The sequence below is a fragment of the Dipteris shenzhenensis genome, chromosome 33 (assembly GCF_047967505.1).
Source record: "Dipteris shenzhenensis isolate YYH24624 ecotype China chromosome 33, Dip_SZ_1.0, whole genome shotgun sequence".
In the NCBI taxonomy this organism is placed as follows: domain Eukaryota; kingdom Viridiplantae; phylum Streptophyta; class Polypodiopsida; order Gleicheniales; family Dipteridaceae; genus Dipteris; species Dipteris shenzhenensis.
The window spans coordinates 32,969,392-32,985,717 of record NC_141628.1 but is presented as its reverse complement, the minus strand read 5'-3'; the positions used below and the strand labels follow the sequence as shown (position 1 = coordinate 32,985,717).

General features: G+C 40.2%; 1 protein-coding gene across 1 annotated transcript; it reads left to right on the top strand.

Annotated features, from left to right (window-relative positions):
• Positions 1 to 1,256: 1,256 nt before the first annotated feature.
• Positions 1,257 to 2,115, top strand: LOC147879993 (uncharacterized). Its single transcript, XM_087371841.1, has one exon. The coding sequence runs from the start codon at positions 1,438 to 1,440 to the stop codon at positions 1,636 to 1,638; it is 201 nt and encodes a 66-aa protein (XP_087227967.1). The 5' UTR covers positions 1,257 to 1,437; the 3' UTR covers positions 1,639 to 2,115.
• Positions 2,116 to 16,326: the final 14,211 nt, after the last annotated feature.

The following is a 16,326-nucleotide window of genomic DNA, read 5'->3' as shown; positions in this document are numbered from 1 at the left end:
AGGTTGTGGGGGTTAAAGGTCATTGTGCCTTTACCCCGGTTATGTACAATACTCAAACACATATATAAATGAATGAAAAAGAAGATTAGGGTGGTTCTGCACCCACCAAAACTTGTGTGGCTCTCTGTCTGTCTCTCTCCTTCTTCCATTCTTGCTTCCGTTGAGAGCACTCTCAACAAGTACCTTAAAGGAGCAGGAAAAATAGTAGCCAGGGAAATTAATATTCACTGTCTCTGCCGACTCCAAGTAATACACCCACCACCGAAGCATGTCCTCCTTGTAGATGTTTTCCTCCTTCTCTAGGTCTATTTCTGCGAGGATGACATCCAACATAGTTTTCAGATAGAACAAAAGCATTCCAAAGTTATTTGGGTATGCCATATATTTGCTATAGGTGGATCTATGTACAGAGTTTCGATCGGTGTACATAGTTTTGGGGCTAGATTTCATAATGGGCTCTTAGTTGTGTTTGCACTACACTTAAATAGGGAGAGAGTTCATTGAGCCCGACCTTCTCAATCTTTAGTCTCATGTTAGTTTGGTAATCAAAATCTTTGAGTTCATTGAGCCCAACCTTCTTATTCTTCAGTCTCATGTTTGTTGTCTAATTGAAATCTTTCGTCTCACATGAGTTGTCTAATCAAAATCTTTTGTCTCATATTAGTGATCTAATTGAAATCTTTTGTCTCACATTACTTGTCAAATCAAAATCTTTCGTCTCATTATTATCACCACGTTGGCATGGATCAAAGGACACTATCTAGTCACATAGCTGAGAAAACATTGCCCAAGTAAACTCTGGAGAAGATGAACAATTCAATAGATTACACACAGATTACATAGATTACATCTCAAAGACTCCTTTCCTTCATATTACATCTCAAGGACTCCTTGTTAAGCTCCCTAATTGCAGACTCGACCCTTCTTGCTCCTTTCCAGAATGGGGCTGGTTCCTTCTTGTAGGGGCCCGGCTCCTCCCTTCATGTTGCTTCCTCTGTCCTTGATTTGAGCTTCTTGGTTGCAGGCTCGGCCCTTCTTGCTCCTTTCCTGAAGGGGGCTAGTTCCTCCCTTCAGTCTCCTTTTCCTCGCAGTCAGGCTCGAGGCATGCAGCATGAATTTCGGGACTAATAGTGCATTGCCATGTGGCAAAACGCTCCTCTAGGGGCGGGCAAGTGGGGTGTGTGTAGAGAGCTAAGGTCGTACCGCAAAAGAAAAGTGAAAAAGTCAGAGAATTTTCTAGGCCCTTTGCTTGATCATCTTACCCAAGTTTCTTTCCCAATTGGCTTTCAACCCATCTGCATTCTCATGCAACACATCTTATAAATCCATTCTTCCAAGTTTGTCACTCGAGTTTCCCTCTGATTTCTGCTTCCAAACGATCCTAAGATCCCCAATCTGTCATTTTTTGCCAGCCCACTTATTTATATATCAGTCAGCATGTGCCTCCTCTTCGTTTGCGACGAGGACCGCCAGGTTCTGGGCGCTCAGGCCATGCCCGGCTCCTGCCCTGTCTGTGGAGGGGCTGTCACCGGCGTGGACGTGAGGAGCTCATGGCGTTTCTGCTTTGTCCCTGTCTGCTTCCGCTTCCAGAGAGACTTGGTGTGCAGCAGGTGCGGAACTCACTTGAAGCATTCATAAAGCTCTTTATCCATCTTCAGGTCTACAGCCGCTGAAGAATTTTGCACAGATAATTAAGTGATTTGATCAAAAGCAAACAAGCACAAAGAAAGACGGGGCATATAGATGGTGCGGGTACTTATTGTACAGTTTTATTTGCATTCAAGGTTAAGCTGTGAAGCTCTTTAGAGCAACCACGGTTGCACTCCCGGACAGAACCCATATGGGTGACATCTTTGTAAAAGGACCATAGTTTTTGTATATAACGAGACACTTTTAACTCTGTTTTGTTAGTAGAGTCCCCATGACTATGTTTCTCTCTATTCCTGCTATTGAAGCTCATGAGGCACTGCCGTAGCAACGATTTGGGAGGCTGTTAGTTTGATGATGATTTGTTTCTGGATTTTTTAAATTTTGAAATTAGTAATCAATGGATAATATTGTACATAGATTGTTCTTTGTAAGTCACAAATTCATGTCTGTACACCTAAATGTCAGAAATATATATGACGCTTTACTTTTTGTGGAACACAATAGTCACATGGTGTAAAGTTTTCATTTGGGAACGCTGGGCTACGTAAAATCTACACTGATTGTCTCCCAAACAGACTGCAGATCTGCCTTTAGAATACAGTTGTTTAGGGTATAGAAGCTTACAAGGTATTGACCTCCTCTTACCTCCTGTATAGCCTTCTTTAACTGTCCTGTAGTTTGCATTTTTCTGTGTTATAGCAAAACTCTTCCCGAAAAGAGTTCTACATGCTCTCTTTGAGACAGAAGCACGTTGTGAACAAGTGTTTTTTCCAAATGGCCCTTGGTCTCCATGTGTGTATTGCAGCTTCCCTATCTGAGCTTTAACCGTCTTCCACCCATGCAATGATTTCAAAAAAATAGATTTTGAGTAGCACTTTCCCTTATTGCAGTACCTTGTTTTCAAGAAAGGAAAAACAATTTACGTTTGTTTTGATAATGGCAACTAGAGAGCTGGAGCTGTAGGCTTCACGGAAAGCAATAGCACAGTTGTATGCAAAAAGGAACTGCAATCTCAGGCCACACATAATTGCCCTTACATTCACAAGACATGCTGTGTCTGTGGCTAGATACTCGTCCTTAAAAATGAAAAAACAAAAAATTATGTGGCTCGCCCTCTCTCTTTGTGCGGTCTGACTGCTAGATTGCATTGTAATTTGTATCAGCTTTTCCGGTTGCTTGCTTCAAGCATCGCAGTAATAACTCCGTTTATTAAAGGTTGTACTCTTCAATAATCCAATTCTTTGGTCCATGTGGTAAGAACAAGTTCGTTACAGCAATCTGAAAGGGCATTTTGTAATGTCCTTCCAGTTTCCTTGGACATGCCAAACTGTCAAATATGAGTATGTCGACTGTCTCTTACATATGCGTTTACTTTGTGACGGGGCAGGCTGCATATCAAGTTCTATTAATGAGAATCAGGAACAAATGAAGAAAGAGGTCGTGTGCTTTAACTTCTACATGGAATATAAAGAAAAGCACAATCAAGAAAAGTCAATAGCACAATCAAGAAAGGTCGATGGCACATCATGATCTATGGTATAAAGGAAATTGTGCAACATGATTTTCTAATAAAAAGTGGTACTTTAAGTACGTATACAAGATTGGCATAAAGAACAATTTTGGATACATGTCCAAATCCAATAAAGAATCTTACTTTTTGTAATTTTTTTAAATTCTCATTAGGTATAGTAACTTATATAAATGTTGAAATGTTTGTAGATATATGTACCTCAATGCCTCACAAACTACCAATGTTAATAGTGACATCAATATCGATGATTATACCAATGAATTTTCAAAAGGCAGAACTTTTCAACGTTGCTATTTTTTCCAAAACCATCTTTTTTTCGTGCGAAAATAGTTTTTAAGTGCTCTAAGTATGGAGATAGGCCCATATGTAGTAGACACCACCAATATGTTTTGGTCGTCACACACTCTCATGTCTTTGCTACTCTTAAGGTTGCCTTGAATATTTGGAAGAGCTTCGGCTTAAAAGAGACATGGTCCTGATGTTTTGGTCGTCACACACTCTCATGTCTTTGCTACTCTTAAGGTTGCCTTGAATATTTGGAAGAGCTTAGGCTTAAAAGAGACATGGTCCTGATGTATCCTAAAAGACTCAACATATGTTTAGATCAGTCCAAGTCCTAGTCAATCTAGGTTAGATTGATAAGACGTATCCACATGAAATCACATCAATCAGGCAGTTAGTCAAATAATCGTTTGTGTTTGGCTTATATGGCCATCTCCTTCAATGAGTAATACAAGCTTTGTTTTCTCTTTCTCCTCTAGGGGTGTTTTTGTCGAAGCTATGTTATATATTAATATAAAATCTTGGTTATATATTAATATAGAAGCTATGGCTATATATTAATATAAAATCGCATGGTATCAAATAAGCTAATTTGATCTTTTTGATAGCTCAAGTCTTGCAACCAATGACCCCTCTAGCTTGTTGTCTACCATCATTTCATGTCACAATCCCACCACCTTCTCTCTTTGGTAACACATTGATTAAACTCTACGATATGGCATCTCGATATGGCCCTTGTCCCTAGAGGGGGCCCCTCAAGGGCCATATCATCAATTACATTTTTTGAAAGTTGAATTGTATTTTTCTAGGTGTATCTCCATGCAACCACAACGATGGGTCGTTGGAGCTATTGTAGCACTATTTTGGTCCTACTACTTCAACACGCAAGCCATCCCTGACAAAAACGAAGATTTGGGAAACCCAAGTCTTCCTTAGTTAGGATTAGATTGTATCATGAGCACTCACTTGCATATGTACGTCTTCGCACATATAGGTAGCATCAATCAATTTCAACCTAGGGCTCAGAAGTGATTCCTGAGTTCTAGCTGCCCTATGAAATCCCATGCAAGTTTAATTGTATTTTTCTAGATGTATCTCCATGCAACCACAATGGTGGGTCGTTGGAGCTATTGTAGCACTATTTTGGTCCTATTACTTCAACACGCAAGCCATCCCTGACAAAAACGAAGATTTGGGAAACCTAAGTCTTCCTTAGTTAGAATTAGATTGTATCACGAGCACTCACTTGCATATGTATGTCTTCGCACATATAGGTAGCATCAATCAATTTCAACCTAGGGCTCAGAAGTGATTCCTGAGTTCTAGCTACCCTATGAAATCCCAACAACAAAAAGCATATAGTTAGTCCCTACCTAGCTACTAGGTCACGTGCACTTACACGCTTTCGCTTAGACACATAGATGATTGCATGAATAATTGTGCCACACTTTCGTTCCACACTCTCAAAGCATGTATAAAAATAAATTCTCTCCCAAACATACACAAAGGTCATATCTTCATGCCAACTAATCTAATGATCAATGGTACACCACATGCACATGGATGTAGGTTCAGAAAAAATGCCGCCACTAAAGAGGATGCGCAAAAAGAGCCCACCGCCTCAACCACGAGACCCCCTCTAGAGTTCGCAACCATCTACATCCTCTCAATGACGGCAAACACATGCATTTGTGGTCCAGAGCGATAGCTCTGAGGAGGATTCAGTGCATGACCAAGAAGAACAAATGCCACCCCAGTCACCACCGGCCTACACAACCATTGACGACGGGGCCTAGTCATTGGAACTTGTGTGGCCACCTACATCGACTTATGCTCTTTCCAAGGAAACATCTTACTTAGAGCAAAGGGGTCTGGGCAGTTTGTATGAGAGCCTAAAATCCTTGGAGGAAAGTTCTACAATGACCACATATATCAGGGACTTTCTCCATTCTTACCACTCTAGCAATGCACAGGTTGGCAAGTACGGTACCATCACTGTACATCAGAGCCCACTCAGCATTATCCTCGACAGTATAGTCATTCAAAGGGCTTTCTCACTCCCAACACAAGGGGCCAAATATCCTACACGGCCTGCCAATGCTAAATTTCTCGAAGTACAGCCTCTCCTCGCCAAGGGCACACTGATCCATAGGGACGGCATATTACTTCGCACCATCCTTAACCCTCGCCTAAAGGAAGCAGCACAATTCCTATCCACAATCCTAGGGGTTAAGTGCGGCAAGAATAGATCCCTTCCATTTCACACATTTGTTTTGCTGAGTAGGAAACTAAAGCAAGACTAGATCCAGCACTCAGTAATCTTCACAAAAAAACTAGATGGTTCATCAAGCCAAAAATGTAAAATTCCACACTTATTGGCTATAATCATAAAAAAAGAGCTACAGGAACGAGAAATGACTCTGTCCCAGTCACCAAAACCAATTGAGGAGTTGGACATTTCCTTCTCACCAGTATGGGAGCCGTCACCAACTTCTCCTACTATCACATTGGCAAATGCAAATACCTCAGAAGAAATGTCTATTCTAGAGGTCAGAATTGAGGAATTGCCCCACGAGATGCTACAGCTCGGTGCACAACTGCAACCAATATATCTCCAACAACAGCAGTAACCAGAGCCTGAGGCAAGATTAGCACCAGTACCACCCATTGATGCTATGCCAGTCCATGAGCCACAAGGGGAGCTAGTGCTAGATCAACAGTATGACTATTGTACCCAAGTGACTGAAATACAATTGGAACAACCCCCCACAAGTACTACAGAATCATCAGGATGGCTACATGGGCACCACTTGTATCAGCATCATTGCCAATCCTCATCACCCTCTGTCATTTTCCAACATCAAGCTAGCCAAATAATCCAAATTTTCGAACTATTCACTAGCTTGGCCAAGGAAGAATATGCAAGAGAATTGGACAGACAGACTGTAACAGAAATCGAAGACCAATTCCAGGCAATCGCCATAGAGGTCAAGGCACTTCGGGTGCAAATAGATGAGAAGGAGATAGAAGAAGTGCGCATGAACCAAGCTCTCCAAGCTCAAGAGAAAGCAGTGAGGGATGTGACCTCCAACCTCGACCAAAATACCAATACTAACAACTATCAATGTTTTAAGACCACCATGCAATAGTCCAACTAGTTTGGATTCTAAATTTTCAATCCGTTTTAGTTTTCAACAAATTTAAAAAAAGTTATATAGTGTGCCCTCAAATGGGTATGCATCACTTTAGCACAACATTGGAGGCCCATTAACCCATGCCTAATGTTCTCATTTAGGTGTGTCCTTAGGTTGAGGAGAATCTCACATAGTGTACTTTTGAATAATTACTTGGTTGCATGTATGTATAAAACAAAATTTTGATGTTCTTGAATAAATTGCTATATCTATATTCTTCACGATGCATGCTTCACATGCAACATAGAACTTGTAATGCTTTAACAGTCTCATTCAAAATCCTTATCCCATTATTTTTTACTCTCATGTTCAAGTTCAGAATGTGTACTACAACTTGAAAACAAAGTTTTCCAAATTCCATTGAGCAATGCATACGTTATGGGTCATCCAAGATACCTATATACAAAAAATTCCTTGAACCTCACCAAAAGTGGCTACACCCAAGCAAACAATGACCCTAGTGCCTTGGAAATTTATACCACTTACTAGATATGAATTGGGCTGCATACTCAGTCTACTAAGTTCTGGACTTTCTTCATTCTTGCATGAATATCTATATATGTGAATCCCAAGATTTTGTGTGCTTTGCCCATATTATTGTTGGCAACACATTCACGATTAGTCCTTCAAGTTACAATTGTAATACTACCTAAAGCTTCAAGGAAATTAGGGAATGGGTGCCAAGCTCTCTACATTTTCCTCATCTTGCTTGTTGAGCAAGGAGCAATAATGCCCTATAATAGGTATATAGATCAACAATTAAAGAGCAATCATGAGAGGCACCACAAGCTACACAAGATCTACACATGCACGCTCTGGGAAATCACTATATTATGTAGGCCTATTTTTTAGATCCCTTCTTTGTGAATATTGTATATATTAAAAGACACCATTTTCTATATAAATCTATAAATTTTTTCCATAGTGTTTTATATGATACCCTCTTGTAAATATATTTCTATAAAAACATGATTTTAAAATGCGCTTCTATTGAACCGACGTGATAGCCGTATTTTTTCTATGGGACCCCCCCCACAAGCATGCACGTGAGTGCTTAGCACTTCAATTGCATTATATGGCAACCTTGGGACACCAACTCCCTTTAGTAAGAAAACCTATCAAAATCTTGAGTATGAGATGAATGTAACAATATGCCATGAGTAGAAATTATTCAAATTAACATGGTTGTGTTCTACACTAAAAGAGCTTCAAATATGTCTTTACACCTTGAACTTTGGGTAACACATGAAAAAGTTACTTTAATTTGAAAGGAGACGGGTTTTCATATTTTAGTGTATATTTTGTTCCCCCCCCCCCCCCAATCCAAAAGACCCCCCCCTTGGGTCTCATATATTATGAAAAATATGTACAAATCTTAAAATCTTGCATATTTTTCAAGGTATATACCTTATATTTTGTGGGAGGGGGAACATGACATTTTCATATTTTTCCCTTGCATATTTGAAATTTTTAAAGGAAATCCATGCATATTACATATGGACCTTGTCCCCCATACCCTAGATTTTGGACGAGGGTAGTAACATATTACATATTGAGTTTGTGCCCTAGGATGGCAACGACCATAAGGCATAGAAGGATACAAAAACAATGTCAAAAGTCACATTCTTGAGCAATCAAATCTTGCAAGGGGGATCGACTCGACTAAATGTCATGTCACCTAAGGTTATAACACCTTGACTGAATGTCATGTCACCTAAGGTTATAACACCTCAGATGGAGCTCACAAGTAACATTGATTTTGTGGTTATCAGGTTATCAAGTTAGGTCTTGCATGTATGAATGGTATCATTGAATATTTTCTCAAGCATGCTAGTTATGTAATTTTATTGCACTAAGATTTAGTCTTGATCAACCGATGGTAACTTTGATGGCTAGGTCAACAAGGACGCTATTAGATGAATTGGGGTTTTCTACAAGTGTGTGTGTGTGTTTAATAGTCCCATCAATAAATGAGCCATACAATTAATTCCACCATTTGGATAAAAAGTTATATATGAGACAAGTACAAAAATATTTACGACATCTAAGTTGGAACTTGCAAAAATTTGAGTTTCCAAAAATTCTAACAAAATTGAGAATTTATAATCATATTGAGTTTGAAATAGGAACACAAGATTGGAAAAGGGTGTCGAATCCATCAGGTAGTCCAAGTTCCAAGGTCAAGGTCCACTAACCTACCACCATCCAAGAAAAACTAGGTGTTAGTGACTATCTAGATTCACAAATACTTAAATTTTGTAGAGGGCACAGCTAGAGAGCACACCACAAATGACTGACTATACACTAGATTTAGTTGAAAAAATAGAATATATACAAACCCATTTAGGGTTAGGGTTAGGGGATCTAACCCTTTCCTTTATAGCACTCTATAAGGTTAGTGCTATGCACATATGATCACATGATGGTGCTGTGTACATGTAATCACATGATGTTGAGCGTGAACTCTCAACACCTTCCCTCAAGATCAACATCATGAAGTAGGCATTCCCTCAAGATGATGATTCTGGGGAATCGAAGAAGGATTAAGCATTACATTCCATCACACCCCTTTAATGGGAATGTCCTTCCTTTGAGTCAAACCAAGAGCTCTAGTCGATGTTTCTCGAATAGCTCTTTACTGAGTAGTTTGGTAAAGATGTCTGCAACATTCTCTTTGCTATCACAACGCTGCAGTGTGATGTCACCAAGTAACACTCTTTCTCTGATGAAGTGCTCTCTGACATCAATGTGCTTTGTCTTGGAGTGATATACTGGATTCTTGGCCAATGCTTGAGCCGATTGATTATCACAGTATATTGTTGTTGGCTTTGACTCATCAAAGTAATCTATTTTTGACAATAGTCTTCTGAGCCATATAGCCTCACATGCACCTGTAGTGAGTGCTCTATATTCTGCTTCAGTCGAAGACAAAGAAACAATTGGCTGTTTTTTTGACAACCATGATATAGCACTTGACCAAGGAAACATGCAACATGATCTCTTGGTCTCATGATCTCCAACATAGTCACTATCACAGTATCCATGCAACCGTGGATGACTTCCTCTGTATCCTATCCCAAACTGTCTTGTACTTCTAATGTATCTCAAGACTCTTTTGGCTGCATTCCAGTGAGACTGTTTTGGATTTGCCATAAATTGTGCTAGTGAGCTTACTACATAACAAATATCTGGCCATGTGATTGTCAGATATATAAGAGATGCGATGAGCTACCTGTAGTATCTGTCATTGACTGTAGCCTTTTATGAATCTTTAGTAAGTTTCAAACTTTGTTCCATGGGAGTGGCTGCAATCTTGCAATTTGCCATATGAAACTTCTTCAGGAGACTGTCAACATACTTGAGCTGACTAATGAATGTGCTATTTGAATCTCTCCAAAACTCAATTCCAAGACAATAGTGCATAAGTCCAAGATCTTTCATGTCAAACTCTGCAGATAAGTCTTGTTTTAGCTTTTTGGTGAAGCTATCCCCTGTCACAATCAAATCATCTATGTACAAAAGTGCAATAGTAATGTCTTCCCCTTGAACTATGTAGTAGAGAGTATGATATGCATTGGACTTCATGTATCCCAGATTAGCAAAATACTTGTCAATTCTATTGTACCAACTTCTGGGTGCTTGCTTTAAGCCATAGAGACTTTTCTTGAGATGGCAAACCTTAATCTCCTTTCCTGGTTCAACATAACTTGCTAGTTGTTGCATGTAGACTTCCTCGTCTAGATAACCATTGAGAAATGCATTCTTGACATCGAGCTGGTACACATTCCATCTGCTGAGTGTCACTACTGATATCAAGAACTGTATGGAATCCATCTTTGCTACTGGAGCATAAGTCTCATCATAGTCCTAACCATATTGTTGTGCAAATCCTTTTGCAACTAGTCTGGCTTTGTATTTCATAGCAGTTTGCCATCCTGGCTTGTCTACAGCATCTTCAAGGTACACTAGCTCTTTTGTAGCCATGATGGTAGTCATTAGAGCATAATTGTGGTTTCCACCTAAATTGCTTTGCCTTTCTGAGCATATGTCAATCTGGTTGGAGGTCTGCTTTCCCTAATAGACCGTCTGAGCTCTTATGGCTCTGCTTGGGGTGTTGCTGGCAATTCTTGCTCTTCTTTATCAACCTGTTCTATAGATGACTGTGAAGTCGATGCTTCTATCTCCTGTGTAGGTGAGGTTTTCCATTCTGATTCCTCATCAAAGATTACATCTCTGGAGATAATGACTTTGCGGTTAATGGGATCATACAACTTGTATGCTTTGCTTTCTTCACTGTAGCCAACCATGATGCATTTGCGTATTTTTGCATCCAATTTCCTGCAATGATCATCATATATGTGGGCATATGCTATGCAACCAAATATGCGGAGATGCCCAATGTGTGGCTTGTGTCCAGTGAATGCTTCATAAGGAGTCATACCCTGTATCGGTTTGGTGTAGCCATTGCTTCTGCCCAATACTGATTCGGAAGATGCTTTTCACTAAGCATTACTCTAGTAGTGTCTGCTAAAGTCCCATTCTTCCTTTCAGCTCTTGCATTCTGCTGAGGAGTATCTGCACATGTGAATTGTCTTCGTATGCCGTGACTTCTGCAAAAGTACATGAATGCTGGAGACATGTATTCACCTTCTCTATCTGATCTCATGACCTTGATCTTTTTGCTTGTCTGGTTTTCTACCATGGCTTTGAATTCTTGAAATCTAGAAAACACTTCAGATTTCTCTTTCAGAAAGTAGACCCAACAATATCTGTTGTAGTCGTCGATGAAATTCAAGTAGTAAAGTGAACCATTGATGCTGCGGGTCTGGGCATAACCCCATACATCTGTATGTATCAAATCAAGAATACCTCGTGCACGAGAGGTACTTCTAACAAAGTTGGTTGGCTTTTGTTTGCCGAAGCAACATGCTTCGCAAACTTTTCCAAGAAAATGTAGCTTCAGAATCCCAATTGCCATATTCTGATTCCTGAGATCTAACAAGTACTTGAAGTTGACATGACTATATCTCTTGTACCATTTTGCAGATAGTGGCATCTGTTGCGGTTGAGCTGACATGGCATGCTTATCTGGTACTGTAGCTAGCATTTTGTATAAGCATCCTTCCTTGACACCTTTTGCTACTAGCTGACATCTTTTGGATTTATCTCTGATAGTGCATTCATCACCGTCAAAGATGACTCGATAATTGTGTTCCATCATTTGACGTTCTTGCTAAGCTTCAGAACATAGAGCACATCTTTCACCAATCCTTTCGTACCAGTGAAATTGTTCATAGGGATAACACCTGTACCTTGAACTGGATTCGGTGTATTGTCTGCTGTGTAGATGACATTTTTCTGTCCTTCTAATGGCTTCATTTTTGTGAACCATTCCTGATGATTTGTCATGTGAGATGATGCACCACTGTTAATGTACCAAGGATCCTATTCCACTTGGTCAACTTGATAGAGCTAAAATCCTCTTTGGGATTGAAATTAGTGTATGGGTACACTGTACCAGTTTGCTGCATTTCCTCGCTTACAAGAAACATATTCCCATGTTCATTTGCAAAATGATTGTGACTAGAATGTCCACCACGATGATTTCCTCTGCCTCAAAAATTCCCTTGATTCTTGTTGGATTGACCGTCTTGGTCGTACTACTTCTTGCGGCAATCTCTTTCATAGTGTCCAAACTTGTGACAATAGTTGCATTGAATGTTTGACACATTGGTGTATGCATTCCCTCATCCTTGAAATCTTCCTCGATTGGAATGATTTCCTCTTTGCTGATTCTGATGTTGCTGAGGATGATGCTGATGCTGATGTTCATGCTGACTTTGATTTTGTTGCTGATGATGACCACTTTTCTGATATGATCTACCTCTGCCTCTGCCTCTGCTTCTATCTGAAGCTATGAATGCCTGATCATTGGAATGACCTTTACGTGCTTGAATTGCTTGAGTTCTGAGTTCTTCACCAAGTAGAACTGACTAAAGTTCTTCTAGTTTTGGAATTTGCCGTTGAATGGCAATACTTTGGACTAGATTCTCGTATCCCTCTCCTAGTCCACCATTCAGAATGACTTGAACCATTTTTACGGGGTTCATAGTCTCTCCTATTGCTGCAAGTTGATCATTGTAGTCTTTTATGCGAAGTACATAAGCATGACCGGTTTCACTGCTGTTGCGGAAACTCTGGTTGATTTGGTTTCTCAGGGTGAGAATCCTAGATGTGTTCTTAGACTCGTAGAGAGCTGCGAACATATCCCATGCTTCTTTCGATGTCTTGACTGTGTTGATCTGTCCTAGCATGACATCTTGCACATTTTGCTTGATTAGATGATAGGTGTACTTATCTTTCTTATCCCATTCTACCTGAGCTCGAGCAATGGTAGGATCTGCTATTGGTGTGAAAATTGTTTGTGTAGCTGTAGATCTCATTGCTGGTGCTGTGACAACAGATGGAGTAGAGCTACTAGTGGCTGGATCGTCCAATGGTCTAGGTGTAGACCCATCGACAAACTCCCATTTGTCCTGAAGTACAAGAATGGTCTCCATTCGGTATTTCCATGTACCGTAATTGGAGTTGTCTAGCTTAGCATATGCCTCCAGATTGAGGTTGCTAGTCGTAGACATGGTGCAAGAAATGTACTCAAAAGTGTCGTGAAAAATCTCTGTATGAATCAACTGCAAATACACTGACTATGGCAAGTGAAATCTCTTAATTGTCGGTGAAGATAGAATTGCAATATATAAAATCTGATCTATATTACAAGGCTTGTGACAATGATGCCGGGAATAGCCAAGAGGCTTTACAAGGCTGAAATGATGTGCATGATGCCATAAGATAGTTGAATAGGCTTTACAATGGTGGCATTTGTGTGTGAAATCAAGTGCTATCTGCCCACTAAAACAATCTGCAATGCCTCTGTACTCTCTGAAGTCTGCTCACTGAACTGATGAACGTAAGGTTTAGGTAATGTAATGATGTGAAATCGTATGTGAGCATATGGACTGACTCCGAGTAGGTACTAGTCGAGAATTTCGGGCATGGCTTAGATTGGCAACTTGGGGAAATTCAAAGCATCCCCTCTATGGCGATCTAGTCTACCTGATTTAGATCTATACCAACTGTCGATTGATGAAAGAACAACAAATAATTCCTTTTCTTTTGTTCTTTTTAAGTGCTGGGTCAGATGCATCGATGTAGAGGCGAATGTACGTGAAGGAAGTGGTGGTGATAACGTGGCAGCCTCACGGAGCTGTTGACATGGCAATTGTTGAGGTGCCAGATAAGATGACATGGCAATTGGCTGCCACGTGTCAATTTTCTAGCCAAAGGTGTGGTCAAAGGGTAGCCCCTTATCTGCCACGTGTCAGAGATGGATGGCTATCGGAATCTACGAAGATTTTGACGAAATCTTGGAGATTCCATCAACTGTGGATTTCTGTCGCTTGCTTTTGCTGAAGAGCTAGTCAAGAGCTTTGGAGCCAGCCATGTAGAGAAGCCATCGCTAGTTTGGAGGTCGCCGTGGAAGTCACAGTAGAGGCAGCATTGTGTGCTAGGCGCTGTTGGGTGTTGTAGATGTAGGTTGCCAGTGGAGTAGCCCATGGGCTATTGGAGCCGTAGCTTTGCTATGAGTGTTAGAGTCATCAGTCATTGATCTAGCGCAAATGCTTACAGTCGGATTAATCCCACCCCTTCACGTGGGTGCTCCGACGGACCAGCTCGAGACTTTGCATCTCTCTTTGGTTGCTCAGCAGGCAGCTATCGAGAAGCAGGGGGGCCTTGTGCAATCTCTCAAGGCTTCTAAGGCTGACCATGCTGCCATTGAGGAGGCTGAGTCATTGCTGTTGGTAGAAGCTTGAGTTCTATCGGTTAGAGAGCTCTAGGGCGCTCGTTGCTTGGTCGGTGAGCTGTGTGTTGAGGGAGCTTGTGAGCTCCTAGTCGATGGAAATGGAGAGGCTTACGGTGTTGTTGGAGCTTGGTGGGACTCTCAGGCTCGGCTGTTGTAGTCTTGGGGTGAAGTTGGCTGAAGGAGAAGAGTGTGGAGGTTGGCATTGTAGGCTATTGTGGAGCCATGGCTAAGGAGTCACGCTTCTTTCGTTGTAGAGGTGCTTGGTGGAGTAGAAGGAGCTTTGCTATTGTTGTGAGCTCATTTGAGCACAAGGCATATCCACAGTATTCTTGGTTGACATGTTGAAGCCGATTGCTACAGGAATGGCCTCATTCAGAGAGAAGTTGTATGTAGGATCCAAGAAAGAGTATGATCTCTCAGTTCTCTCTCAATCCACAAGTAGAACAATAGATAGAGATCTATCTCTCTCTTTCTCTCCCAAACTCAATAGATCTCTCTCACAAAGGACTCTCACAAACTCAAAAGAAATGAACTCTTAACCCTCACAACTAAAATGAACGGAAATCTCTTAAGGAATGACGGAAATTTTCTCTCAACACAATGAACAAAATCTTCTCTCGACGGAAGTGAACTTGCTCGAAGAACACTCAAGAGAGCCTCTCAATCTTTCAATCACTATGTCACTCTCAAGAATCGCAATGCCGCAGCGGAAGGCAAGGGAGCTCTGATACCATGACAAAATATGAAGAGGGGAGAGGAGAAGAGTGGAGATGAGGAGAGAGGGCACAGCTAGAGAGCACACCACAAATGACTAACTGTACACTAGATTTAGTTGAAAAAATAGAATATATATAAACCCATTTAGGGTTAGGGTTAGGGTTAGGGGATCTAACCCTTTCCTTTATAGCACTCTATAAGGTTAGTGCTATGCACATATGATCACATGATGGTGCTATGCACACGTGATCACATGATGTTGAGCATGAACTCTCAACAAGACACAATCTGGAAGGAGTCTTGTAAGGTTTAGCACTATGTGGGAGCAAATGTTTAAGTTTAGATTTTGGCTCTAGGCACAATGTGTGAGCATTACTTTGAATTTAGATGACCATGCTTTGGGCTAACAAGTCATATGTATAAAAATGAGATAATAAATGAAAATTTTTAATTTTAAACGGGGAGAGCTCAAAGCCTAGTGGAAACCATGGAAGAGCTCAGATCCTAGATGACAACTAGAAAGTATGGTTTTGTTATAAAACTATGATATTTTGATAGTGTGTGTAATGCCTTTGAGGAGGCTTTGATAAAGTAATTAATTTAGCTCCCCTTTTGATGGCAATAAGTCGAGAGCTTGATGCTTAAAGCCTTTGGAACTAACAACCAGGGATGATTTTTTCATGTTAGTTTCATTAAGAAGCGAAACTTTTATATTGGTGTTGAAAGTTTGTATGCCCTAATAAAAATAAATATTTGAAACATTTGCCCAGGATTTGAAACTTTTATGTGAAAAAATTAGAAGTTTCGCCAGGATTTATATATTTTACTTCAAAATTCAAAAGAAAATATAAAAAATTGTGCTATATTCTATCAATTTTGTGAAACTAAATAAAATATCTTGGTGAACTTTTGCCAGGATTTTATATTAATATATATATACCTTCAATAAAAACATCCATGCTAACAACCTCCCCACTTCGGTGTTCTTGGAATTGAAGAAGTGGACATGTACTTACATATTATTTCTAACTTAGAAATAATGAACTTCTAATATATATATAATATACTCTTTGAAAAGGTTTCGTCTTATG